This window comes from Drosophila hydei, unplaced genomic scaffold (genome assembly GCF_003285905.1).
Source record: "Drosophila hydei strain 15085-1641.00,03,60 unplaced genomic scaffold, DhydRS2 tig00008148-arrow-arrow-pilon, whole genome shotgun sequence".
Classification (NCBI taxonomy): Eukaryota; Metazoa; Arthropoda; class Insecta; order Diptera; family Drosophilidae; genus Drosophila; species Drosophila hydei.
In genome coordinates this window covers 43,443-69,064 of record NW_022045852.1, presented here as the reverse complement: position 1 = coordinate 69,064, position 25,622 = coordinate 43,443, and the positions used below count along the sequence as shown (strand labels likewise).

At 39.4% G+C, this 25,622-nt stretch overlaps 7 protein-coding genes across 11 annotated transcripts; 5 read left to right on the top strand and 2 right to left on the bottom strand.

The window, feature by feature from the left end:
- The first annotated feature begins 38 nt into the window (after positions 1-38).
- Positions 39-2,234, top strand: LOC111598419 (GPI transamidase component PIG-T). The gene is made up of 2 exons (XM_023313663.2): positions 39-329; positions 402-2,234. Exons 1-2 carry the CDS (start codon positions 122-124, stop codon positions 2,105-2,107), a joined length of 1,914 nt encoding a protein of 637 aa, XP_023169431.2. The 5' UTR covers positions 39-121; the 3' UTR covers positions 2,108-2,234.
- A 462-nt stretch (positions 2,235-2,696) lies between these two features.
- LOC111598337 (basic proline-rich protein) lies at positions 2,697-7,201 on the bottom strand. Its single transcript, XM_023313545.2, has 5 exons — positions 7,185-7,201; positions 6,211-6,765; positions 5,687-6,146; positions 4,316-5,421; positions 2,697-4,237 (listed from the first exon to the last, which is right to left on the bottom strand). Exons 2-5 carry the CDS (start codon positions 6,721-6,723, stop codon positions 3,686-3,688), a joined length of 2,631 nt encoding a protein of 876 aa, XP_023169313.1. The 5' UTR covers positions 6,724-6,765; positions 7,185-7,201; the 3' UTR covers positions 2,697-3,685.
- A 684-nt stretch (positions 7,202-7,885) lies between these two features.
- LOC111598200 (CTD nuclear envelope phosphatase 1 homolog) lies at positions 7,886-10,937 on the top strand. 4 transcript variants are annotated; one of them, XM_030225906.1, is made up of 5 exons: positions 7,886-7,903; positions 8,101-8,892; positions 9,469-9,726; positions 10,243-10,425; positions 10,536-10,937. In XM_030225906.1, the coding sequence occupies exons 2-5, from the start codon at positions 8,794-8,796 to the stop codon at positions 10,725-10,727; spliced, it is 732 nt and encodes a 243-aa protein (XP_030081766.1). In that variant the 5' UTR covers positions 7,886-7,903; positions 8,101-8,793; the 3' UTR covers positions 10,728-10,937. The 4 variants fall into 4 exon arrangements, with proteins under 4 accessions (XP_030081766.1, XP_023169100.1, XP_023169110.1 ...); XM_023313332.2 differs by lacking the exon at positions 7,886-7,903 and having other exon boundaries at positions 7,910-8,892; XM_023313342.2 differs by lacking the exon at positions 7,886-7,903 and having other exon boundaries at positions 7,910-8,892; positions 9,478-9,726; positions 10,536-10,936.
- LOC111598396 (SRA stem-loop-interacting RNA-binding protein, mitochondrial) lies at positions 10,878-12,967 on the top strand. The gene is made up of 2 exons (XM_023313622.1): positions 10,878-10,895; positions 12,644-12,967. The coding sequence occupies exons 1-2, from the start codon at positions 10,878-10,880 to the stop codon at positions 12,944-12,946; spliced, it is 321 nt and encodes a 106-aa protein (XP_023169390.1). The 3' UTR covers positions 12,947-12,967.
- A 119-nt stretch (positions 12,968-13,086) lies between these two features.
- On the top strand, positions 13,087-13,940 carry LOC111598373 (acyl-CoA-binding domain-containing protein 6). Its single transcript, XM_023313584.2, has one exon. It carries the CDS (start codon positions 13,108-13,110, stop codon positions 13,909-13,911), a length of 804 nt encoding a protein of 267 aa, XP_023169352.1. The 5' UTR covers positions 13,087-13,107; the 3' UTR covers positions 13,912-13,940.
- Positions 13,941-13,959: 19 nt separating this feature from the next.
- Positions 13,960-15,478, bottom strand: LOC111598361 (26S proteasome regulatory subunit 8). Its single transcript, XM_023313574.2, has 3 exons — positions 15,344-15,478; positions 15,142-15,286; positions 13,960-15,085 (listed from the first exon to the last, which is right to left on the bottom strand). The coding sequence occupies exons 1-3, from the start codon at positions 15,359-15,361 to the stop codon at positions 14,031-14,033; spliced, it is 1,218 nt and encodes a 405-aa protein (XP_023169342.1). The 5' UTR covers positions 15,362-15,478; the 3' UTR covers positions 13,960-14,030.
- A 406-nt stretch (positions 15,479-15,884) lies between these two features.
- On the top strand, positions 15,885-24,203 carry LOC111598324 (ATP-binding cassette sub-family A member 3). 2 transcript variants are annotated; one of them, XM_023313534.2, is made up of 13 exons: positions 15,888-15,983; positions 16,033-16,277; positions 16,339-16,933; positions 17,769-17,912; positions 17,972-19,210; positions 19,784-20,063; positions 20,123-20,630; positions 21,005-21,690; positions 21,742-21,880; positions 22,523-22,705; positions 22,770-23,429; positions 23,492-23,557; positions 23,856-24,203. In XM_023313534.2, exons 2-13 carry the CDS (start codon positions 16,060-16,062, stop codon positions 24,094-24,096), a joined length of 4,959 nt encoding a protein of 1,652 aa, XP_023169302.1. In that variant the 5' UTR covers positions 15,888-15,983; positions 16,033-16,059; the 3' UTR covers positions 24,097-24,203. The 2 variants fall into 2 exon arrangements, with proteins under 2 accessions (XP_023169294.1, XP_023169302.1); XM_023313526.2 differs by having other exon boundaries at positions 15,885-16,277.
- Positions 24,204-25,622: the final 1,419 nt, after the last annotated feature.

Below are 25,622 nucleotides of genomic sequence, written 5' to 3'. Positions count from 1 at the left end.
ATTTGTAAAAACTAAAAGGTCGAAAATAAACAAACAATAAATACCAGGTCAAAATTATTGATATATCGATAATATATCAACATCCCTTTTCAATTTGTATCATAATTACATAGTAGTATTAATGAGCATTTATTGCTGCTGCTTCTTGATGACCACTCCATTGGCATTAACGTTGCTGCTACTTACACCGCTTACTCAAAGCCATCAATTTCAATATCAGACCGATGAACAATTTCATGAGGAACTGGTGGTGCGACCCCTTGCCGGTGACCATGTAAACACATACTTTCAATTCACCACACGCTGGCACTACGGCAGCCAGAGCAATCGTAAGTATCAAACTCATTGCTACGCCCGCAACAAACCGTACTCGATCTTATTGAACAACTGTCGCCTGTTAGTTTATCACACACAGCTGACGCCGCGTGTCATTGCCGAAATTCTGCAAACTTACGATGTAAAGGAACTGCACATTGGGCTCACGCAGGGACTGTGGCGCTACGAGTCCTGGGGCTATCCTATTGTTGAGGCTACGGGTGGAGCCGAACTGTGGGCGTGGTTTAGTTCACCGAACCTGACCAACAGTAGTGTAAACAAGCAATGGATGCGATTAGCAAATGTCTTTTCTGGGATACTTTGTGCGTCGCTTAATTTTGTCGATAATACCAATAGCATTGCACCCAAGCACATATTTCGTCCGCAGTTTATGGAGTCGGGCAATCAGAGTCAACAATTTGTACGCTATGCCACATTGCCCCGAGAAATTGTCTGCACTGAAAATTTAACGCCGTGGAAAAAGCTATTGCCCTGCGGCAGTGCGTCGGGCCTGGCTACATTGCTGAATTCGGGCTATGTTCACAATACTAAATACCATTCCCTAGGTGTTAAAGTGCGTACATTGTGCGACAGCGACGACTCAAATAATTGTATTGTGGAGCTAACACAAACGGCCAATCTAGTCTACGACTTAAAGTTGTTGGAGCAGAGCAATACAGACTTCTCGCTGCGCCGTCTATTTGGCATGGGCTTAAACGGATACTGCGAGTTGGCCACAAGCAGTAAAATTTATGTACAGCGAAATGAGCAAGGCGAACGCTTTCAATTGAGTCCACAGCCACAGCAGGAGCTGATTAGTACAGTCGGTGGCTACAGCGTTCTCTATGGTGTTTATGATATACAGCAACAGTTCGAAGGACCCGGGGCGCGTCTCTTCAACATTGCCTGGGTAGGACCCAAGGGTAACAGCAAGAGGGAGCAGACATCAGCGCCACCGCTCTATGCGCATCGCTATCTGCTGGGTAATGGTCAGAAGCACGGACGTATTGCCACCGAAGTGATCAATTCGCATTATGAGCCACTCCCTGTGGTACTGATGGAGTTGGTGCCCTGGTATGTCCATGCCTATCTACACACACTGCGCATATGCAGCAAGCCGCAGCATTTGCATGAGTACACCACCAGCGAACTGAAGTTCAATCTCTTGCATTACGCTCCAGGAAAGCAGCGTGAGTTGCCCACCCATTTGGAGGTTGGCTTTATGCTGCCCGCCAGGAGCAGTGCTCTAATTACCATTGAGGTGGACTATCTGCTCCTCAAATGGCTTGAGTATCCACCAGATGCAAATCATGGTCATTATATTGGATCTGCCGTCATTAGCAGCCAGCTACCCATAGGGCGCAATTATACAGCTATGCCGCCAGAGGGGCATCTATTCAAGGACTCGTTTAATGCATCGCGTGCCACATATACGCTGACACTACGCACTGAGGCGCTCATTGTATCCCTGCCCACACCCGACTTCAGCATGCCCTACAATGTCATCTGTTTAGCATGCACCGTGGTGGCTCTGGCCTTTGGGCCCATACACAGTGTCGCCACCAAGCTGATCATTGTGGAACGCCAGACGACCATACCGCGGAATTTATTACGCAAAATCGTTCACAAACTGTCCAATCGATTTAGCAGGCGATCTGCACCTGCCGTTGCCGCTGCCGATCAGCAGCAAAGCAAACAAGATGGAAAGGATAAAGGAATCCCTTCCCTGCTGGAACAGCAGCTAGATCAGGCAGAAAGTAAGAAACCTCGTGATAAGCAGGCGAACATGTGATAAACCAGGAGGAGAAAGCGTGAGAGATGAAGACCCAGCGATAGAGAAAGATAGAGATAGAGTGGACAAAAGACCCTCGTAAGCAGCCGTTATTCAAGCAGCTGCAACCTCTATATATTCCAAAGTATGCGTCATGTATATATATATATACATATATATATATATATATATATATATATATATATATATATATATATATATATATATATATACATATATATATTTATATATTTACACATGACTGGCGTACTTTGGGATATATATATGTATATGTGAGAAAAGGAACTTTGTCCTACTATCCGTTTCACTAATAAAACACTCTATGTTCTTGTCCATATATTGATGTGCTCTTAATCTAGAAAAGAACCCCTAGCTAAATATATGGCGAAGTTGTAAATGATATTCGTATTCCGTTAGCATAATAAATGTAGATGTGTGTTCTCAAAATGCGAATGATTAAAAATTTGGAGCGCATACATCTTTAGAAATGTATATGCAATATTAGTTCCCCACATCTTAAAAAAAATCATAGTTAGACAGCTCGTTGCTTTTATTGAATGCATTGTGTTTTGTTGTTTTATATTTAAGTATTTTTAAATAATAGTTGTTTTTGTTTTATGAGCTTTTTAGCATTTGAAGTTTCTTAAATACAATTTCAAATTATGTAAATGCTATCGATGGCGATATATAATTTATATCGCTTATCGTTTATCCCTTTTCGGCTTACAATTACAACTAGAGTAGGGTGCGTGCGCCACAATGCGTTTGAGCAAGACAGCAGTAGCAACCGTACTCACTCAAACACACATAAAGCTTGGCCGCTGCGTTGTCCATTTTGAAAAATGTTTTGTGTTTTTTGTTGTTAATGGAATATTTGATCATTAAATACTACTTAAATCATGGTTATTCTCATTCTTCTTCTGCCATTTGTTAAATGTAAATTGTTTTTATATTGTAAAATTGTATTAAAAAATTCTACTTAAGTGCGTGTTGCGGGCTACATTTTACAATCGGATAAGACGAAACGTTAAATTAGTCACTCACTCACTCACTCACACATAGACGCACTTACGCAGCCACGCACACAAAATAAAGATAGTAATTAGAAATTTAAAAAAAAAAAATATATATAAGAGCAAGCACACATTTAAAACGAAAATGGTAATTAGATCGTATATATGTAGGCATAGTTGACAATTGTATGAATTAAATATGTGTATGTATGCTGCGTATGGTAGAGTTATATGCCTAATGGACGCGTCTCGACGCTTGGCTCAATTACAATTGCTACAAATACAAAGTAATGTAATCCTATATATGTTTAGAAGTATTTTCATAATGCCTTAGATTCCTGCCGCACGCACGCACGCGCGCATCTAATGGGAAAGCATGACACAAGTACCGTTTTATGTGATGAAAATTGATGTAGAGCATGAGAGGCTCAGAGGGAGACAGAATGAGAAAGAGACAGGGAGAGAGAGTGTAGCGATAGAACGAGAAGGAAAATTTCGGTACGTATTTCTGGTCTTGTAATCCATCTTGCTGTCAATCGAAAATTGTCGTTGCCATTAAGTGTGCTCACTGTGGTGGCTGACTGCCATAGTAACCATAGGCACCTGCCGGTGGGGGCCCCTGTGGTGCGCCTGGTGGTGGCATTTGTGCACCACCTGGTGCTGGTCTGTAGCCCTGATAGCCCTGCGACGGCGGATACTGCGCATAGCCACCTGCCTGGGGCGGTTGATGGTAGCCATGCCCAGGATAAGCGCTGCCGGGTGGAGGCGGTCCATAGCCCTGTGGTGGCGGCGGTGGTGCTCCATATGGCTGGGAACCAGGCGCTGGCTGATATTGATTTGGTGCCATAGGTGGCGTTGCTCCATTTGGCTGTGGTGGCGCACTCGAATTCGGTGGTCCACCAGGTGGCGGACCGCCCTGTTGCGGCGGTGGACCACCCTGGGGTTGCTGCTGCTGCTGTTGCTGTTGTTGTTGTTGTTGTTGCGGTGCTCCATAGCCAGCCACACTGGTGGGTGGTGTCGAGTAGGTTGGCTGCTGCTGTGTTGGCAGTGGTGAAACACCAGAAACAACAGCGCTTAGCTGCTGTCCAGGCTGTCCCTGTTGTTGTTGCTGTAGTGGCTAAAATATTTCAAGTGTAAATTACGGACAAACAGATTAGATACGCACTACTGTTTTTTATTTGTAGTCTAAACGTACCTGTTGTTGCTGTTGTTGTGGAGCATATTGTGGTTGCTGCTGGGCGGCGCCTGCACCTGGCGCTTGCTGATTGGGCGCAACACCAGCTACTGAACTGGGCGGCGGTGGTGTCGATTGCGGTGTATTGGGGCCATTGGGATTGCCCGCCTGTTGCTGCTGGTTGGGCCCCGACTGTTGCTGTGGCGGCGGAGGCGTCTGGCTGGGTGCTGTGCTGTAGCTGGCTGGCGGCGGTGGCGGTCCAGAATTTGTACCAGCAACGCTCACCTGCTGGGCATTTTGTGGACCGGGCACCGGCTGCCCAGGATAGCTGCCGGGTGGTGCGCCTGTAGGCTGCTGGTATGCCTGATACGGAGACTGGGATTGGCTAGTGGGTGGCGGTCCATAGTTGCCGGGCGGTGCACCGGGCGTGCCCGCCTGCCCGTACTGATTGGGCGGATATCCCGCGTAGCCCATAGGTGGCGGCCCGGGAGCTACTGTGCCAGCGTTTTGCGGCGGTGGTGGGCCATACTGATTGGGCAGTACACTTTGCGGTGGACCAGGCGGTGGAGGTCCCGCCTGTCCGCCAGCCGTTGGTGGAGGCCCGTACATCTGCGCTGGTGGCGGTGGAGGTTGCTGCCCTGGCGTCACCTGCTGTCCTGGTGGTGGCGGCGGATATGCACCTGGCGGAGGTGCTTGCTGTTGCTGACCACCGGCTGCAACACCACCAGTGTTTGGATTCGGTTGATAAGCGTGCACCACCCCCTGCGCACCACTTGCCGTTGACGTTGGCGGCATTCCCGCATGATGATATGCAGCCTGAGCATTTGGCGGCGGAGGTGGCGGCCCATAGCCCTGACCGGGCGGTCCATACGGGTACGCATTTTGTGGCTGGTACTGTGGCTGCGATTGAGGCGGATAGCCCGGATAATGGCCATGCTGCTGCTGTTGCTGTTGCTGCTGATAGCTGACACGATACTGTGCTTGCGGTGGCGGCACCAAGCCCGGACCCTGTTGTGGCTGCTGCTGCTGCTGGTTGGGGGGCTGCTGTTGCTGTTGCGGTGGAGTGGCCTGATTCTGTCCAGGAGGCAGCGGCCCATTGTTGGGCCTCTGCTGCTGCTGCTGCTGGTCTGTAAACGAATGCGAAAGTTAAAAACAGTTGAGAAAACATATTTTAAGAGTAGTTGTGTGGCCTAAGTAACCTAGTTACATAGGTTTTTGCTTTGAGTCCCAGTTGGGGACTGCTTAACGGATTGATCGATTGATTGATATATCACATATGTAAATACAAGTAAAAGAAAGTAGGAGTCTTAAAGGATTTGCCTTGGCAAACACGCTTAGATAGCGGAAAGACAACTATTGTTGTGGCTTAATTGCACGCTACTTTACACTTACTGGGTGCTGCATTGACCACGACCTGTGTCTGACCAGCGCCGGCCTGTACGTTGCGGTAGGCAGCCTGCGGCTGAGGTCCGCCAGCCTGGCTAACTTGCGGCGTTTGCTGCACTTGTCCGGCTTGTTGTTGTTGTTGTTGTTGTTGTTGCTGTTGCTGCTGCTGCTGTTGTTGCTGCTGAGATTGCTGTTGAGCGCTGGGCGGCATGCCCGGATGCGTTGGCTGTGGTTGTTGGCCCGGATAGGATGGCATTTGTACGGGACCAACGCCAGCATCTCCCGCATGTTGCATCATCTGCGACTGAATGACACTGCCCGGCGGCGGTGGTCCAGCTCCAGGACCCTGTTGCCCTTGCACCTGCTGCTGCTGTCCAGGCGGTGGCACACCCACGCCCGACATGCCATGAGGAGCCGGTGGCTGATTGCCCTGTTGCATGGCCTGCGTTTGCAATAGATGCGGCGGCTGTAAAAAATCAGGCATTATACATATATCTAACTTATGAATTAGTTATTTGCGATGCACTTACAGGCAGAATTTGGGCAATATTCATTTGGGGATCGGCGAGTTGCGCTAAGTAGACCAGATTTCTGTGCAAAGCCACGTGGTAACTCATGCATTCCTGTGACTTTCCCATATTTTGAAAGTCCTGTATGGCCTGGATCAGGCCACAATTCTCGTCGAGCATCTTTTGTATTTGTGCCGAGTTGACTTGCTGAGTGGGCACGCCGCCACGTTGTGGATTCGGATTTGGTGGTGTGCCCATCATAACCCCAACACCGACACCACCAACGGGATTGCCAACGGGGCCAGGGCCAACGCGTTGCTGCATCGGACCCATCGGTCCCATGGGGCCAACTCCGCCGCCACCTGGCGGCCCTTGTCCACTGCCAGGCGGCTGTTGTTGTTGCTGCTGTTGTTGTGATTGCTGCTGTTGCTGTGGCGGCGCCTGCGGTGGCGGCAACTGCACAGATCCTGGCGGATGCTGTGCCGGTGGCTGCTGCTGCGACGGCGGCGGCTGCGGCGAATAAACTGCAGACATTTTACTGGCTGCAGCTTTCTTCTTCCGCTTAGGAGTTTTCTCCTGTTTTTCCACAATTTTAGCGGTTATTATAAAACGGTTCGTGAAAAAAATTTAATTTAATGCCCCCGCTAACACAGTTCCCGCTCGCACACACTTTTGCGCTGATGTGGAGTGTGTTTGACTTCTCTTTTAAACAGCAACAAAAAAGTCTACGCTTCGGGTTTGCAGAGTGCGGCTTTTTTTACATTCGCATTCGCCGCATTAAAACATACACACACACATATATATATAAATATATATATACAAGTATATATATATATATATATATGAATATATATATGTATACAAATAAACGTATATAAATATGTATATATCTATATATATATATATATATATATATTTATATATGTATATATATATCTATATATTTATATATATATGTAATGGAAATTGAAAACTTTAATTGTTTTGCTTAGTACACGTAACAAAAATGTCTCGAAGCTAAATAGCCTAAAATTGAGTTTTAGCAAAACTTTAACAATGATTATACTTTTGCCAAAAAGTCTACATAATTTTTCTTTTTCTTTCCACTTTTGCGAGTTGTTAAGAACGTCAACGACGCTTTAAACGATAACAGCGGCCGGTCGATTGAACACTATCGATATTTCTAATTTTACTACACGCTCAGACCGTGAATGATGCCGCGTGGTCATTGGCGTATACTTTCTAGTTTTTTATAACCTGCTATCATAGTATTAATGAAGTTTAAAATTTTAATAATTTCATAAATATATATACTTTCAAGGCAATTTCCAATAAAATAAAAAATAATCCTAATCTTGTATGATGGTTATAAGCCAACATGGCGATCACCAATCAGACGACCGTTTTTTTTTTTTGGGCTTATATAAACATGTAAAAATATATAAAAGGCAAAATAATCAGTACATATTAACATTCAAAATTGTTGTCTAAATTTTTTATTGATACACAGATACAAATATATTTTTTTAAGTATTGTGATTTCTTAGCCGATATTAAAGCTAGCCGGCAAAAAAATTTGCAATCGCGTATATCGATACACGAACGATAGTAACACCACGCTCACGGCGACAATCTTTTATTTTTCACAATTTATTTTTTGGACTGGCTTTTGGCCAAATTGATTAAGGGAGTGTATGTGTGTGAATTTACATGTGTGAGTGTACGATTCATTAAACAAAAAGCAAGAATCAGATTATTCAATATCAACGTGCAATTACAGTGTGTCGCGCCACACACTTTACTTTATATAAAGATTAAAGTAGTATATTTTCTGCACATTGGTAGTTTTCATTAGGCTCAAATTCTGGCTAACGAAATAAATGCGAGCATAATTCTACACTTTGCCAACAGCGCCAGAAACGGCAACAATCAGAAAACGACAAAAACAGCTACAAAAATTGACAGCAACAATAGAAGACTTGGTAACAACAATACAACAGTGAAAATGAGAGAAGTGATGAAACATTCAGATCAATCAACAAAGGTGTAAATAGTGGCATATAATCACACCGCAACAACGTTAATGGATGTGTGCATGTGTGCATATGCATGTACATGCTATCAAACATAAACAATAACAGGATAGTTCATGTCCTTTCACAAAGCCCGGCAGCACGCTTGTGTTAAATATTGATTTTGTTCCCTGCGCGCCTCTATTGCCAATTGTTTGTACGCATGTATATGTGAGTGAAAAGGTATCCAAGAAACAATAATTGGGATATCGATACCGATAACGATACAGCAAAGTACAATACGCAACACAAATACAAACAAAAACAATTTTAGCGCGTTATCAAGAGCAATATAAAGTTGGTGGCTCAACAACCGGCGCGTTGTTTTTGTTTTTTTTTCTTTTTGTTTTTCTTTTTTTTTTTTTTTTTGCGTCACTGTCGGCAGCTTTTCTCTCTTTTTGTTGAGCGTTTTTTATGCTAATCCAACGTTAGGCTAAATTACAACAAAATATTAAAAAAAAACTCGACGACAACTCGAGGCAAGTTGACTGAAAATTGTTTTTTAATTTGGTAAGAAGACAACTTCTTACCAATGATTTCGCTGGTGCAAATGAAATTCCATGCGCTGCTGCTGCTGCTATCAAAGGTTTGGACATGCATTTGTTTCATGTTCAATCGCCAAGTGCGCGCTGTAAGTACAAAAAAATTCAGATAAATGAATGAATTCTAACGAACTGATCTGTTAATATAGCACATGCCCCACGTATTCCCAACTCCCTACAGCCCAATAGTTACAGCTTAACATTTTATTTTATTTTGTTGCTGAACTGTGTTATCACACAGAAGCACCCACTGGTCAAGGCTGCGATAAGCAATCGCTACACTCCTCTGTAGACACTCTGCCCCCATCTCCCATGGAGTTCATTTATTCTTGACCATTTGTCTAGGGATCGTGTATTATCCCTTATCAAACTGCTTTAGCCATATCGTTAAGATGCATTTGAGTGTCTTATCAAGTTATTCGCTCAATTATAGCTCTCTTTCACGCGTACACACACGTGCGCACATACACATACATCTTGTTCCAAGTCTGTCTCTCCCTCTGTTTGACTCTCTTTATGATCATTTAGTGCTTTGACAGCATGACAGTGCAGTATCGTTAATGTTTAACGCTTTTAATTTGGACTCCTTTATCAAATGTGTAAAAAAACAGTAACAAACATTTTGTGAATATACAAGATTTGAATATATAAATTAACTCTCTTAGTTTATCCAGTATCAGCCGGTTAAATATGAACAGTTCCCGTTATCGCCTGTATCGCGTCATCGCCTCAGCTTGGTGCAGCGTAAGACCTTGGTCCTGGATCTGGATGAGACACTCATACACTCACATCACAATGCTATGCCCAGAAATACCGTTAAGCCAGGCACGCCGCACGATTTTACCGTTAAAGTGACCATCGAAAGGCATCCAGTGCGTTTTTTTGTACACAAGCGACCGCATGTCGATTACTTTTTAGATGTGGTGAGTAATCCTGGCATTTGTATCTAGTTTTAGATAAGCTAATCCATTTGAAAGCTGTTCAGTCAAGAATTGATTAATTGATTAATACATAAATATTTGTATATGTTTACTAGATCTGAATTGATAGTTAATACATACGAATACTTATATTTAGGTCCTCGTTTTAGAGAAGCCTTATATATACTTTAAAGAATAATTGATAATACATACAAATTTATATTGCAACTAGATTGTGATAAATGTGATTGCTTCTGTAGAAGTTATGTTATGTATAATTTAGAAAACATGAGAAATTTTGCATAGATGACTTGTGTTCGAAAGTGCTTGATTTTCGAAGTTATCTTTATGCGTTATTTTTAAGCATTGCATTAGCTCATAGCTTTCATAAATAAAACGTCAGATTAACCCGCATTAATATACATATATATGGAATTCACTGATTATTCATATTCCATACTCGAAATATATACTCGAAAAATATTGCTCTATCTAATGAATATCTTTGACTCTTTACAGGTCTCACAGTGGTACGATCTAGTTGTATTCACGGCCAGCATGGAGATCTATGGAGCTGCTGTGGCCGATAAACTTGACAATGGCCGCAATATACTGCGTCGTCGCTACTATAGACAACACTGCACGCCTGACTATGGCTCCTATACCAAAGATTTATCAACCATATGCAGTGATTTGAATAGGGTTAGCTAAATGTGTTTTGTATTTTACAAATTGTTGACTATGAATATTTATAAATATATACTACTATACTATACTATATATAATAAATATGCTATTGTTTATTTTTGCAGATATTTATAATTGATAATTCACCTGGTGCATATCGATGCTTTCCAAATAATGCAATACCAATAAAGAGTTGGTTCTCCGATCCAATGGATACAGCACTTCTCTCCTTGCTTCCAATGCTCGATGCACTTCGATTCACCAACGATGTTCGCTCGGTATTGTCACGGAATCTACATTTGCATCGTCTTTGGTAGCAGGTGGGCTGTCATCAATCGTAGTTTATAACGTTCGAAACTTTCTAATAACAATTACAATTCAACTTTACAACAATTTAAATAATATGTAACAAACCAACAAAAAAATTAAAGGTGGTGCTGTGACACATAAACGAATTTTTTTCAGTAATGGTAGACAAGATCATTGTAATAGAGAATTTTTTCTATAACACTTCAATTATGACAACGTTTGTGTTATATACTTTCTTTTATCAATATTTATAATACTTTCATTTTTGCTAGACAATTAAAAATCACAGAGAATATTTCGTTATTTGTACCATACAAAAGAGGCGTATCTTAACACACAGTATGTTAAAGAAAAAGTTAAAACTAAAAGAAAAAGAAAAACAATAAAATATAATATCGTATATATGAATATATATATATATATATATATATATATATATATATATATATATATATATATATATATATATATCATAATCTATCATAATCATGCTAAGCTAAGAGAACTATAACACACGTTTATATGTATAATACTAAAAGCATTACATTTATATTTATGTTAGACATAGTTTGTTATAATTATATTATAAAACCTAGTATAAAAAAAAAAAACAAATTGTTTTCTATATTTACAAAAAAAATCGTAAAGTATATTTTAAAATTAGTTTGAATGCAATTGAAACCTGGAAATCGGAGCATATTGATTTCATATAAAAATCCGTATATCTGTACATGCGTATATAATATAAAATAATAATAGACATTTTTGTATAGGTTTTGTACAAATCAGGCGAATAACTTTTGGAACTATCATTTTCGTTTTGCAAACAAATGAATGCCTAATTTTGAATGAATCAAGTATATACTTATGTCTTATGTTCTGATAGCGAAGGCTTTTGTTTAATCCTAAGACATGCCCGCGAAACAGGCATTTAATATTTAAATTTGAATAAGACAATGATTAACTATTAAAGTGTGAAAGAATGATTATGAAACTTGTCTTTATAGGGCATACCAAATTTTTGTTTCCATATATATATATATGGTTTCGCCAAATCACTAAATATAAATAGCAGCACATTAATATAAAATAATTAATAATATTGGTTAAAAAACAAATTCAAATGACAAATCGTAGCAAATTGTATCTTAAACATCAAACTGTTCGCAGTGCATTAAGTAATATTAAAAAAACACATACAGACAAGAATGAAACAAATCGCTTCCATAGTTGTTTATTGATCGGCAAAACAACATCCGTAAATTGCGCCAATTGTATTTTATTTTTTATTGCATTGTATTGTACGATAAATGATTATTTATTCAATATGTATGCGATGTTGTTAATTATAAGTAGTTTGTATCTTTCAACAAATTTGTTAGAAAAAGATAAAATCGTGAATAAAAAGAAAAGGGATCACAAAACAAAATAACAAAGCAGACAAACAATCAATTGTTATAAAATTTATTGTTTAAATCGAGTGGTTAATATTGTGCTTCAATCACACGTTGAAGAACTAGTTCAATAAAAAATAAATATCTAAATTATGCTTTGAAATATGCAGAAAGTGGTATAGCGTATAAAATAGCAGTTAATTCATAGTTCGGTTTAAAATAAATTTCAGGTCGGCTGTCCTTCTCACTTCAAACAAATTGAACAGTCGAGTTAATATCGATAACAAATCGTTGAATGCAAATGTGCCATTCCTATGGTATTCATTTTCAACTTTGAGGTTATTTTCATTAGTGAGCAGCACCAGGCTCGTTCGCTAATGCCTAATAAACTGGCCACGCATTCATACATACACACATAGATCAATTTTACGCAACGTCTGTGCCAAAGCAGGTGGGGGAGACGGATAGCGAAATTAAAATTTTTAACTAATTTCCAGTATAAAATTTGCAGGTGCGAAAGAAAGGGATAGCGAGTGAGTGAGACCAGTGAAATATTGTTCGTACACATGGCAACCGCAGTGGCAAAAGTTGGAAAATCAGTTCACCGCATTTTTGTGGGAAATTTACCGTGGACAGTGGGCCATCAGGAGTTGCGTGGCTATTTTAAAGAATTCGGCCGTGTTTTAAACGCAAACGTAATTTTTGATAAGAAATCCGGATGCTCTAAGGGCTACGGCTTTGTAAGCTTCAACAGTTTGCAAGCGCTCGAGAAAATTGAAAACGAACAGAAACACATATTGGAGGGCAATTATTTGAACATACAAAAGTCATAAATGCAATATAAATACATTCACATACACTCATACATACATATACACATAAGCAGATACACAAACACACACACAGAAATACACGCACACCCATTCACTAGAGACGAGAGTAAAACCGCTTTTAGTTAAGTTTATTTGTTATATGCACTTGCATTTAGTTAAGTATGTACGATAGTGATTTAGAAATTTGCGATGATGAGGAGGAGCACCATCAGCTGGAGCATGAAAAACTTTTCTCCGTGGCTACAGAACATGTGATGCACAGAGCGAATGTCTATGATGCCAGAGATTTGCTTGAACTTTATGCATTATACAAGCAGGCAACGAGTGGCGCGTGTCACGTGCCGCGCCCATCTATGCTGCAAATGAAAGCGCGCAGCAAATGGCAAGCGTGGCACGAGCTGGGCGACATGAGCAGCGAGGATGCCCAGCGTGCGTATGTTGATAAAGTGAAAAAACTCGAGCCCAATTGGCTAGATAACAAACGGAATAATGGTGGTGGTGGCAACTCAAGTAGCTTAACCGGTTGGGTGGTGCACTCTATTGAATCTGTGCCAAAAGAAGAGACCAACAAGCCGGAACATCTGAAAACGTTATTCGATCATGTCAAGGAGAATAATTTGGATCGTCTGCGTGAGGAACTGAAACCCGCCGATCTAACTCAATTGGATGAACAGGGTATGGCACTTCTGCACTGGGCAACCGATCGCAATGCCATCGGTATCATTGAGTTTCTAGTGGAGCAGGGAGCCAATGTGGATCAGCGCGATGCAGAGCAACAGACGCCATTGCATTATGCTGCTAGCTGTGGCCATGTAGAGGCAGTGCACTATTTGTTATCTTTGAATGCGAATCTGGAGCTACGCGATGCCGATGGTCAGACGTGTATTGATGTGGCTGATGATGTGGAGATTTGTGGCATGCTGCAAGCGGAGCTGCAGCTGCGCAACAACAGCAGCAGTAATTAAAATGATTAAAGTGCAAGAAAAAAACTGTTTTACTGTATTTAAAATTATATTGAGAAAAATTAAATTAGAATCGTAGTTGTTCAATGAAATTTATGCGTGTATTTGTATCTAATTAAGGTTTACTTCCACAGCTTTTTGATGGACATGTTCTTCTCCGAGTCCTTTTGCATTACCTTGGCAACGGCCATTTCGAAATCTTCCTGGGTGACATGGACCCGACGCTCGCGCAGCGCATACATGCCAGCCTCGGTGCAGACACCTTTGACCTCAGCACCTGATGCACCAGGCATCAGTTCAGCAATCTTGCGCAGATTAATGCCGCGCGTTAAGTTCATTTTGCGCGAATGAATCTTTAGAATGTCCAAACGTGCTTCCTCATTTGGTGGCGGGAATTCAATTTTGCGATCAATGCGACCGGGACGAAGCAATGCTGGATCGAGAATATCAATACGATTGGTTGCCATGATGACTTTGATGTTCTTGGTGGCCTCGAAACCATCCAGCTGATTGAGTAGCTCCAACATGGTGCGCTGTACCTCAGAGTCACCGCCAGAGCCTGATTCAATACGCGACGAGCCAATCGAATCAATTTCATCCATAAATATAATTGATGGAGCATGCTCGCGCGCCATTACGAAAAGTTCGCGCACCATGCGCGAACCCTCGCCAATAAACTTTTGAACAAGCTCAGAGCCAGAGACACGTATAAATGTGCATTCCGTGTGATGGGCTACTGCACGAGCAAGCAGCGTTTTTCCAGTGCCGGGTGGTCCATAGAGTAGAACACCCTTTGGTTGGGCAATACCCAAGGCGTCGAATAGTTCGGGATGCTTGACGGGCAACTCGATTACCTCTTTAATTTCCTTGATCTGTTTGTCCAAGCCACCCACCATTTCGTACGTTGAATCGGGTACCTTTTCGACCATCATTAGCGATACCAACGGATCCACTTTGTTTGGCAATATTTTGTGCAGCGTGTAGCTTTCGTTTCGCAGTGCAACGCGACAATTTGGTGTTACATCGTTAATATCAATGTTCTTGTCCAAATCAACAACAAATTTGCCTTCGGGATGGACCTTGACAAGCACCTTCTTCTTATCCATGGGCTTTACAACCTCACCGACATAGCTGCCTTGTTCCTGTAACAGTTGCAACTCCTCGCGTAGCATACGGACTACAATATAACATTTCTATATCATAAAGCATTTTGAATTGCGTTGTGTTTTTTACCTTTAGCATTGAGCTCATTACGCTGTGCCTGTAATCGGCGTAGATTTTGGCTTTTTTCGGCCACAATTAATTGCAACTCTTCGATTTTTTGACTAAAATATGAACGGAAGCCCACGCCAACATTGTAGACCAACTCCAAATCCATCTGAAATTTATTATTATTTATGTTTTTTCTTGGATTATATAGTTAATAAGTATTTACCCGATTTGTGAGTGTCATTTTGATAGCTTTGTTGTCAATGGATTTTCTTTTTAATTAATATTGCGACTGTCGCTAAAGTGTAAAATTTGCAAATTAATACAACGTCCACGAAATTGACTGCTTTGATTATGACTCGGCAAGTCTACCATTGCGATAGTTTAGGGTTGCTTATAATATATCGATAGTGCGATATTAATATATTCTTTTTAAACAGATATCTGATATCAATGTATCACGAAGCAAACCTGTTTAAAATTTTTAGGGAAATATGTTAAATTTGTTTTACTTATATATACTCATAATATAAACTATTGATGAATTGTTTATTTACGAAGTATTATTTAACTATCGTTTCCATTTAAATTACAGTACAATTTTCTGACATCTGACTTCATATCCACTATTAAAAATAACCAATCGTATGTAGTCGATGGCAATGTTATGGGCGGAATATTTTCTTAGTTAAAAAAAATTATGCCCTGATTTCCCATTCCGTGACATTCCATTCAATGCGTTAAGGGTATAAAAATAAATTAAATATTCAATTTGGAATTCAGTGCGCTTTATGTCAAGCATAGGAAACCTTAATTACACAAGTTTTATTTTCTTATAGATGCACACAGAAAATTAAAAATTAGAGGTTGGTGTCTGCAAATGTATTAAGAACCTAACCAAATTGTTTTTGATAGCAAAAAAAAAAAACAAACCATCACAAGATGCCGGCTACATTTGGGTTGCTTTTTAAACACAATCTGCAAATCGAATTGGCTCTTTGGAGGCGCACTTTGTTTGAATGGATTACCGTTATCATAATGTTGATTTTAATACTTGCCAATCCCATTTCCCACGTAAAAAAAGCGCTCTATAGTCACACTGATTATGAAGCAGACCGGTCCATGGCAATCCATAAGCTGGATTCTATTAATATACTCACGTAAGCTAAACGCAAATGCTGTAAGTGCATTTAATCGAGATTCAATTATGTCAACTGGCAGGAGCCTGGTCGACTCAAAGCGTGCACAAACCAAATATAAGCTAGTCTACTCGCCGGTTACGGAATTTGCAAAAGAGATCGCAGAAACCGTGACTAGTGAACTAGAGTTAAATAATTCCGTTGGCTATGATAATCAAGAAACTTTGCAAAATCAATTTGATGACCGCACCACGCTGGCTGGTGTTATTTTTGATAGATTGGATAATGATAATGAAGGTGTTCCAAAGGTGCTTTCCGTATCTATACGTTTCCCCAGCGAATTTCGAACAATTAGTCCATTTCTTACCGAAGAACGTCTATGGTTAACTCGATGCTCCGGCGTTGTTAATCCAAAACGAGATAATGTCAAGGATGAACACGTAAATCAGGATATTTATATTCGCGAAGGCTTCCTTCAGTTACAGCATCAAATATTTTTGGCATGGTTCCACAAGATACGTACTCAGGATCCTACAAACTATACAGAGCCCCAAGCCGAAGTTTTCAACGTTCGACTCCGTATGGCCAACGAGCGGTGCTTTTCAATGGACTTCGACTCTATTCCATCGTTTCTATTCAATTTCATTTATCTGTTACCATTTATAAATGTTATACGGGTGAGTCGATCATATTTAAGAAGTGTAATACAGGTGACAGGTGAAAATGGGAAATTAGTGTATAAAGCTTTTGTTACAATGTATTTAACTGGCAGAAGGCGTGTCGGACTCCATACGGTATAAATATTCTTGATCACGACAATCTGAGTCGATCTAGCCCTGTCCGACTGCTCGTATGTATTAACGCGTCGACCTCAGCACTTATAAGGGGCTTACATTTTATAGTACGTTTATACATTACGCCCATTTTAAGATAATCGATAACTATTATCATTTTATTGTTATCGCTTAAAACAGTATTGAAATGCTGTTATGAAATTATATTTTGTATGCCATCAGAGCTAGATTTTGAAAATGTTGCATGTAGTTTCAGATATATTTTATACAATTTTATTTATATTTCTGAATACCCTTTTAATTTTTATTTGATCCATCCATTGATCTACAATTTGTGAAATGATTCTCTTTTTGCGGGAAATCCATTCTCTTAAAATAAACTAAAGGACTGACAGCTGATCTAACTTGAAAGATTAATGCAGATATTGTAGTAGTTAGGGCTCACATAGTGGCTGTCTAGAAATAAACTTAATTTTCAAGGAACTGAACTTTTAATCGGATGGGCATTAGTTTAATTATATATAAGTCATATATAAATATTTGTATTTGGAAAATATATATCGATCTTAAAAAGTCTAAGAATAATAGCTAAAAGCTGAAGACTTTTACTTATCTATAATATTCTGATACAGAATATCAAGAGTATGGACTGTACAGAAAGTCAGGAAGAGTATCTTAATATGTGTGCTTTTTTATTATTATTTTCATTTCCATATAGAATATAGCTGCACAAATGAAGGATAATGTTCTGACACATCAATGGCACTATGGATATAGTTTTTGTACACAATATACATGCATAGTGCTTGTGTTGATGATACGTCTTGGTTGCCTTGGGCTTTTAATAATGGTCGCAACCTTTGTAAGTTTGCTAAACTCATATTCGATGTATGTGTATATGGCTATAGTTTCTTTCACCAGATTTACTGGTCCGTTGCTGATGGGATCTTTGCTCCACTAGCATTATTGCTAATAATTGTGTTTATGCTGATCATAACGATGGAGCTGATCTTAACGGCTCTAATCATATCAAAGATCTTCAGAGACGAAATCAATGGGGTACTCTTTGCTGTCATCATTTGGACGTTTAATTATGCGGTCTTTGGGCTAATGCTCAAACGTTATTGGGACTTACACGGGGTCTATGTTTACTTTATATTGATGATATTTTTTAGCAATCAAATACCGCATACTGTGCAAATGATTCATCGTGTAATTGATGAACCGGGAACCCTCAATATTATGGACTATCTTTCATTTTTTTTATCTGGATTGCTTAATCTACTAGTTTCCATAATTATTCTATGGTTTCTACAGTGGCGAATGCCCGGACGATTGTTAAGTCGGCGTATGATATATAAGAAACGGCGACGGCAGAGTGCTGTAGATAATGCCCCTATCCATATGGGGCGTTCACCTAGCTGGCATAATTTTGAATTTGGGGATGTTGGCAGCAAGGAAATAGTCCGTTTGCGTCATATATTCACATCGCATCGGACATCTGAGCGCAAAATACTAAAGAATATTTCAATGCGAATCTATGTGGGTGAGATCTATGTACTATTGGGTCATATGGGATCCGGTAAGCTTACTCTGTTGCGCGTCTTATGTGCACTTAAATACCCATTACGCGGTCATGTCCTCTATTTGGGGGAGAATATTTATGCTAATTTACGTCGCTGTCGAAACATTGTGGACTTTCGAAGCTTCGAGAATGGCCTTTCACCTGATTTATCAATTGACAAGACCATTAGCTACCATGTTCAACTAAAGCTGAGTGATCTGAGCTCGAATCGTTACAATTTGGAGTATAACAAGTGGATAGATATTATTGAAAAGCATATAGCAAGCCGCAAGACACGAATCAGTAAACTTACATACGGTGAGAGACGAGTCGTCGGCCTTTGTTGCGCAATTGCAGGCGACACGCAACTAATTGTTTTGGAGGAGCCCACTAAGGATATGACGGCACATGAGGCGCGAATATTCTGGAACATTGTGTCCCTCGAAAAGGAGGGGCATGCTTTTGTTGTTGCCACCTATAGCATCGATGAGACCGAGGCCATTGCGGATCGCATTGGCATCTTAAGCATGGGTGTACTGGAAGCGAGCGGTACTCCTTTCTTTCTACGTTCCAAATTCAGCAGTTCTGTTGAGTTGGTAAGTTGAATATGCATTTAGCTAGGACTTTAAAATAGATATCGTAGCATGACAACTGATTTATTTTACGTTCATAAAAAATTGTCTATTTTCGAGATATTCTCTGTTGATTTTACTAAAGAAGAGAAGCCCTCTCTTAGGACAAATCTCTTCTACCAACTGAATAAATATTTTAAAAATATGATTTATGAGCCTTAAAGAGGAGACGTTTTAGTTTTGAAATGGTGTTTTTAAAAATTGTTGTTTTTTCTATAAAAAGGACTCAAAAGGTTAGAATATTAAAAAAATTTGATCTGATCGTGCAAATTTTTTGGCACTGATTGTATACGCCCGATCATATACTACTTTTTGTTTACTGAATTTGATCTTGTATCGTTGGTCTGTCTTATCCCTATATGTAGTATAGTATCAATAGTTTTTCCTTTTGTTTCTTTATATTCCTTTTGTGGGAAGTTTCTTCTATATATTATAAAGCTCTACTACAAGCTTCAGGAAAGCATTTGAATTTTCGCAAACTTACAAGATTCACTAAATTGTATAAATGTACAAAAAAATAAATATAATTTTTGGCAGGTGTTAATCAAGAAACCCCATATACCGGATACTCCAATAACAGAGTTCATATGCACTTATATACCGAGAGCCGAACCAGAAAATGAAATCGGTGACACATTGACCTATAAAATAAATGCTGAGCATAGGCCTCGTTTGCAAAAGATGTTAATACACTTGGAGAACGATCGCAAGAAGCTGGGCATTGAGAACATACGAGTCGTGGGCTCTGAAATGTCGGACATTTATATGAAGCTGGTGACATCGTTTCGACTTCAGCAGCAGTTTATTCCCGATGTCAGTAAGTAAATCGATAAGATTGCATTTAATCGTTTTATTGATTATATACACATTAAATAGCGCAAACCTTTAAATACGCTGTGGTATCGAAGAAACAACTGAAAAAGCAACAAGTTCGCGCCATGTTCTTCAAAAAGATGATCCATTCCGCACCTAATGTGTGGCCCATTGTCATGATATTTACTTGCTTTATACTTATCGTGATTATCACTCGATTGGCAATAGTACTGACTGTGCCCAAAGTGCGAACTAACATGATTCCAATTGGCTTCAAAGGTAGCGAGGAGAACTTAAAGAAAATACCAAATATTAAGGAATGCAGCTATATTGACATTAAATCAACTTCCCATATACCTTCATACAAGAAGGCTAATAAATTATCGCGCACCTTTGAAGCGAACTCGTTTTCCTGCGAGAAGGGCGAATATAAACACACAGTGAGTAGCGGCGCGATGACCAGCTTGGGCGCAATACAGCAAGTTGGCCAGGACCTCTATGGTTATATTAGCCAGGATACGTTCCATTCAGCACCTTTGCTGCTAAACTTACTACACAACATCATAATACAGTGAGTACTCAATCCCAATTGTTTTTAATTGTTCCATTTCAACTGTCTTTCAGTATTTCTCGCTAATTGTTCCATTCCATATGATTTTCAATTTTTTCGTTCCAATTGCATATCCAAATGCTGTCAATTATTTAATTTCATATAAATTTAATTATTTCATGTTACAATGTTTCATAACAGTTTCATTCTTACTGTTCCATTCCTATTGTTGCAGACCAATTTCAATCAGGTGTCTCAATGCACATGTCGTCAATAGCTCCACTTTTAGTACTCTCAAATTTCCAAAATTATTACTCTCAATTGGCCCATTCTTATTGTTGTCAGTTGTTCCCTCCAGATGTTTCATTTCAATTGTTCCTCGGAATCACTTGCAGGTTATTGTACACGAATAAGACGGATTATGCAGCCCTAATGGACTGTCATCCGATGCCGACACCGCTCTCCATGAAGATCAATCTACTGGACAATGAGTTAGCCCATATCAATGCTCCACTTGCAGTAGGTTGCATATTGCCCTTGGTTGTGTCAATTTTCATCATACCATTGGCGGAGGAGCAGATATGCCGGCTGCGCGTATTGCAGGTGATCGCAGGTTTGCGATTGCAGATATATTGGGGCGTCAATCTGCTCTGGGATCTATTCACATATTTTATCTATACGGTGATAATTGTAATTATTGTGGCTTGTACGAACATTGGTGACTTTGGTATGACTGAAAATATGCTGCTGCTGCTGCTGCTTACTATTTATGGGCTGGCCGCCCTACCGATCACCTATGTGATATCCATGTATGTGAATAGGTCTGTTGTACGCGCCTTTCTTGTCTCTGTTCTGTTTCAGAGCCTCACGGGCTTGGTGCTCTATATTGTCTATTGGGATGTCGCCAAAAGCAATATCATCTTCTTCTATGGGGCGTGCCTGTCGCCTGGCTTTTCGCTGCTCGACGGGATAAGCAACATCTACATAAGTTGCTTGGAGAAGCGTTTGTGCCAGACTAAGTGCGCTGCTCTTGAAAACTGTCATATCCAAAATATGCACGAGCTGGTGCCCCATTGCGATTGTAATTAATTTCAAAGGAGTTGAAAAAAGTTATTCTCATTTTGCTTCACAGTTAATACACACTTTGAATGGGCCGATCCTGGTATATTACCAGCTTTGACCTTCATGATACTGGCAACGGTTATTGGACTTCTCTTAATATTCTGGATCGAGCTGCATCGCAAAGAAAAAAAGTTTCATTCATCCAAAAAGTAAGTGACCGACAAATTTTGAATGTTCAATAATACATTATTGTCATTTTCCATTTGCCATTTGATATATATTTATATATATATATATATATATATATATATATATATATATATATTATTTATATAGTCCTATTTAGAGATAGATGTACAAGAATTAGGAGTTTTTCTTATTTCATATGTCAGATGTCAGAAGTCATATGATTTATTCATATTTCATACTCATTCACATATCAATTAACTCTTAATATTTTTTCGAATTAATTTTGTTTCCTTTATGGCGCAATTTTTGGCTAACTTAGTTGAAGATTTTTGTCGGTATCTGGCACGTTGAATGTGGTAGGTCAGTTAGAGAGATGAACTGTAGTGTAATATACTAGATAGGTCACTGGTTAAATTATTATTATTTATTATAAATTATAATTATAAATTATAAAATCAAATCTAATCTTATTATGACACTATTCGAATTCGTGGTACAATGAGATTTTACCTCCAGTTGTGGACTGATATATCTTATTAGAGCAATTGAATATCAGGCAAATAGTCTTTTTAGTGAATTTTCGGTTTGGCTTGAACCCAATATGCATTTGTGTTCGATTGCAATTAGGATTTAATATAAACTGTACGTGTGTTTTCCCATAGCTTAAGTAATATGCGTACAGCAACCTACCCTTTCGATGACAGCGATGTGGCAGATGTAAAACAAAAGATCGCTGAGGCGGATATGAGTAAGTGTAAGCAGTCGGTGTTTCTTGTCGATCAGGTTGAAGCCAAACTACCTGTCAGGGGAAACAAAGTGGATACGGTTTCTTTTGCGCTAAATAAGTAAGTCAGACTATGTGCATTTTTAGGTCGAATTGAATCGAAGCTAACGTATTGAATACGCCAGATATATGAGTATGGGTATCTTTGGACCCCGAAATTCTGGCAAAAGCCATCTAATACGGCAGCTGGTAGGCGTGGATGGGTTTGCGTTTGGCGAAATCTATGTGAGGGGTCTGGACTTCAAATACGATCTTGACACCATTTTAGGTTACGTTGGCTACTGTCCACAGCATTACGGACTTCTCAACCAACTAACACCTCGCGAACACATCCGTTTGTTATGTATGATACGTGGCGTGACAGAGAACAAGATCGGTGAAAAAATGCACGACATTTGCCTAATGCTCAACATGACGGGCTGGATGCATCGCAAATGCGGCTCCTTGACGCCGGAAAAGCGAAGGAAAGTAAATGTAGCACTATCCTTAGTTTCCTACAATAAGATTTTCATTCTGGATGAGCCCACCTGTGGCATGCCATCAACGACGCGACGTGAAATCTGGAATATTTTACGCTATTTACGTTACTGCGGCAAGACCATTATATTTGCCACCAACGATGAGTTGGAGTGCAAGGTGCTAGCCGACTTCATACTGCTCTTTCAGAATAGCGAAATGTTGGCCATTGGCAGTATGCAATATCTGCGCTACAAATACAGTCATGGCTTTTACCTTGAGGTGCGACTTGTCCGTGATGGCACTACTGTAGAAGAATCGGAGGCCAAGTGAGTATAAGCAAGAGGCTAATCAAACTGCACTCTTCTGATATATTCCCACTCGTCAACAGTTTACGCAAAGATGTTGAAAATTTGGCACGTTTCATCAACTTTCTACATGATAAATCGGAGCTGGTGTAAGTAAAGTTTCTTAATTTTTTATTTGTTCTTTGTTTTTTTTTTTGTTTAGTTCATTAGTATAAAACAAGCGTAAAGCAATTATAATATTCGTGCTCTAAATTATAGATTAATATCGATTGTCAGTTCAGTTTTCATTTTAGAGAGAAATGTCTTTTATGTAAAATTTTTTTATTATAAGCACTTTTGAAATCGATTAAAATCGATTTTAAGCCAAGATTTTTAGTGAAATTCTCATCGAGCTAAAACACACATCTATACTGATATTATATTTTATTGTATACGTCTTTGGTACAGCGGTCGTATGCATAACTGGTTCAAGTATTATATACCTGTGGGTCACATCGTCTACTCGTTTCTTTATGGTGCCATGGAGAAAAACAAGGTGCGGCTCAACGTTTACGATTACTGCATCTACCAGGCTAGCATGAACGTTGTGATTGCCCAGGTCCAGGAGACCCGAGCCGAGCTGAAGCGCCACATGGAATTGAATCTGGATAGAATAAGGCGGGCAGAAAATAAAAATTCTGGCCGCTGACAGGATACATTTTTTACCTGTTAATTCATCAGTTTGTTATGCATAAGTGTACGTTGATATATGGTAGTAATAAATTGGTGCTATATAATTGAATTCACCGAACTCAACGACGATAATAATAATAATTTTTAATCATGTAATGTAATGTATTCATGAAGTGCATTTCTGACTTTTTTGTTTACTCTTCAAAGTACAAATAAAAACATCCAATCTTTTTTGAATAAAAAAGCTATGATATACATATGCCAAGCCGCAAAGATGTAGCTCTTAAGAATAGAATAAGAAATAATAAAAATGTTCAAGTTGTTATACGTAAATCACTCTTTAAATTGACCTATTTAATAAAACCTAAATTTTTTGAAAAATAAATTAAATTTAATCTTATATTATACATTTAAAAGCGTTTAAAATCAATTATCTATATGTCCATACTCTACATTTTTGATTCTTTGAAATCTCTTGTTTGCCACGTTTTGCTGTTAAGTGCGCAATGAATTAAAAAAAAAACCATTTAAAAACAAGTAAGAAAGTTCTAGTCGGGGTGCCCGACTAGGAGATAATTAATATTTTCCGTAGTTTGTACCAAGTATTCAAAAAAAAAAAACAAATAAAAAATGACATTACGAGACCAGGATTCGAACCTGGATTGTTTGCGCAACGTGCACCAACTCTACCAACACCGCCACTTAATTAATTAATTAAAAAAAATAAAAAACAATAAAAAATATCCTACCATTGCGAGTATCGAACCCAGTCAACAACCGCTCGCGTGCACCGCCTCTACCAACGCAGCCACTGCACCTCTTGCAAGAAGAGTTACAAATTTGAAGTTGAGTAGCAGCTCATAATTCAAGCAGTATTCAATCACAATTTCGATTCTTTGAATAGAAAAGAATACATGTATTTGAATGTGGGCGTGCACCCGCATAGGAAAAATGCATGCGCGTGGCACTGCTTTTGCAAATTGGCCAAAAGTTTTGTTTAATAACTTCTGTTCTACCTAATGGATTTTAATGAAATAAGCATATGATTTACATATCCTATTGGCTTGGTTGAGATGCAAACGCCTTCACATAATGGCCCTGGTTCCAACTGAACTTAAATTTTAAGAAGTTGGGGAAATTCGGAGCCGGTATCCAAAATCCAACAAAAATCAAAATTGCATAAAATATACATAAAATTAAATACAAAACTTGGAGGCTTTAGCTTTTAAGAGTTCCGAGATATAATTTATTAACTGCATTTTAATCAAGTTTTTATTCGATAACAATTAAATGCTAATAGTTATCGAATATTTGAAACAAACTTGATATGCACGTGCTATAAGTGGACCTACAAAAAAATTTCAAGTTTCTAGCTGTTATAGAAGCTGAGATAGACGCGTTCACACACGGACAGACGGACGGCCGGACATACGAACAAGGCTCAATCGACTCGGCTTGTCGTCCTGATCAAGGATATATACACTTTATGAGGTCTGCCACACCTCCTTCTGCCTGTTACATACATTTGCACAAAACCATCAT

Coding starts and splice junctions, on each gene's coding strand:
- LOC111598373 (XM_023313584.2), top strand. CDS start 13,108: ATGTACGATAGTGATTTAGAAATTTGCGATGATGAGGAGGAGCACCAT.
- LOC111598419 (XM_023313663.2), top strand. CDS start 122: ATGAGCATTTATTGCTGCTGCTTCTTGATGACCACTCCATTGGCATTA. Junction 330..401: donor CTACGGCAGCCAGAGCAATC/GTAAGTATCAAA, acceptor GTCGCCTGTTAG/TTTATCACACACAGCTGACG.
- LOC111598324 (XM_023313526.2), top strand. CDS start 16,060: ATGCCGGCTACATTTGGGTTGCTTTTTAAACACAATCTGCAAATCGAA. Junction 20,064..20,122: donor GCAGTTTATTCCCGATGTCA/GTAAGTAAATCG, acceptor CACATTAAATAG/CGCAAACCTTTAAATACGCT. Junction 23,430..23,491: donor GTAGAAGAATCGGAGGCCAA/GTGAGTATAAGC, acceptor ACTCGTCAACAG/TTTACGCAAAGATGTTGAAA.
- LOC111598337 (XM_023313545.2), bottom strand. CDS start 6,723: ATGTCTGCAGTTTATTCGCCGCAGCCGCCGCCGTCGCAGCAGCAGCCA. Junction 6,147..6,210: donor ATATTGCCCAAATTCTGCCT/GTAAGTGCATCG, acceptor GATTTTTTACAG/CCGCCGCATCTATTGCAAAC. Junction 5,422..5,686: donor CGTGGTCAATGCAGCACCCA/GTAAGTGTAAAG, acceptor ATTCGTTTACAG/ACCAGCAGCAGCAGCAGCAG.
- LOC111598200 (XM_030225906.1), top strand. CDS start 8,794: ATGATTTCGCTGGTGCAAATGAAATTCCATGCGCTGCTGCTGCTGCTA. Junction 9,727..10,242: donor TCGATTACTTTTTAGATGTG/GTGAGTAATCCT, acceptor GACTCTTTACAG/GTCTCACAGTGGTACGATCT. Junction 10,426..10,535: donor TATGCAGTGATTTGAATAGG/GTTAGCTAAATG, acceptor TTATTTTTGCAG/ATATTTATAATTGATAATTC.
- LOC111598361 (XM_023313574.2), bottom strand. Junction 15,086..15,141: donor TAATGAGCTCAATGCTAAAG/GTAAAAAACACA, acceptor GTTATATTGTAG/TCCGTATGCTACGCGAGGAG.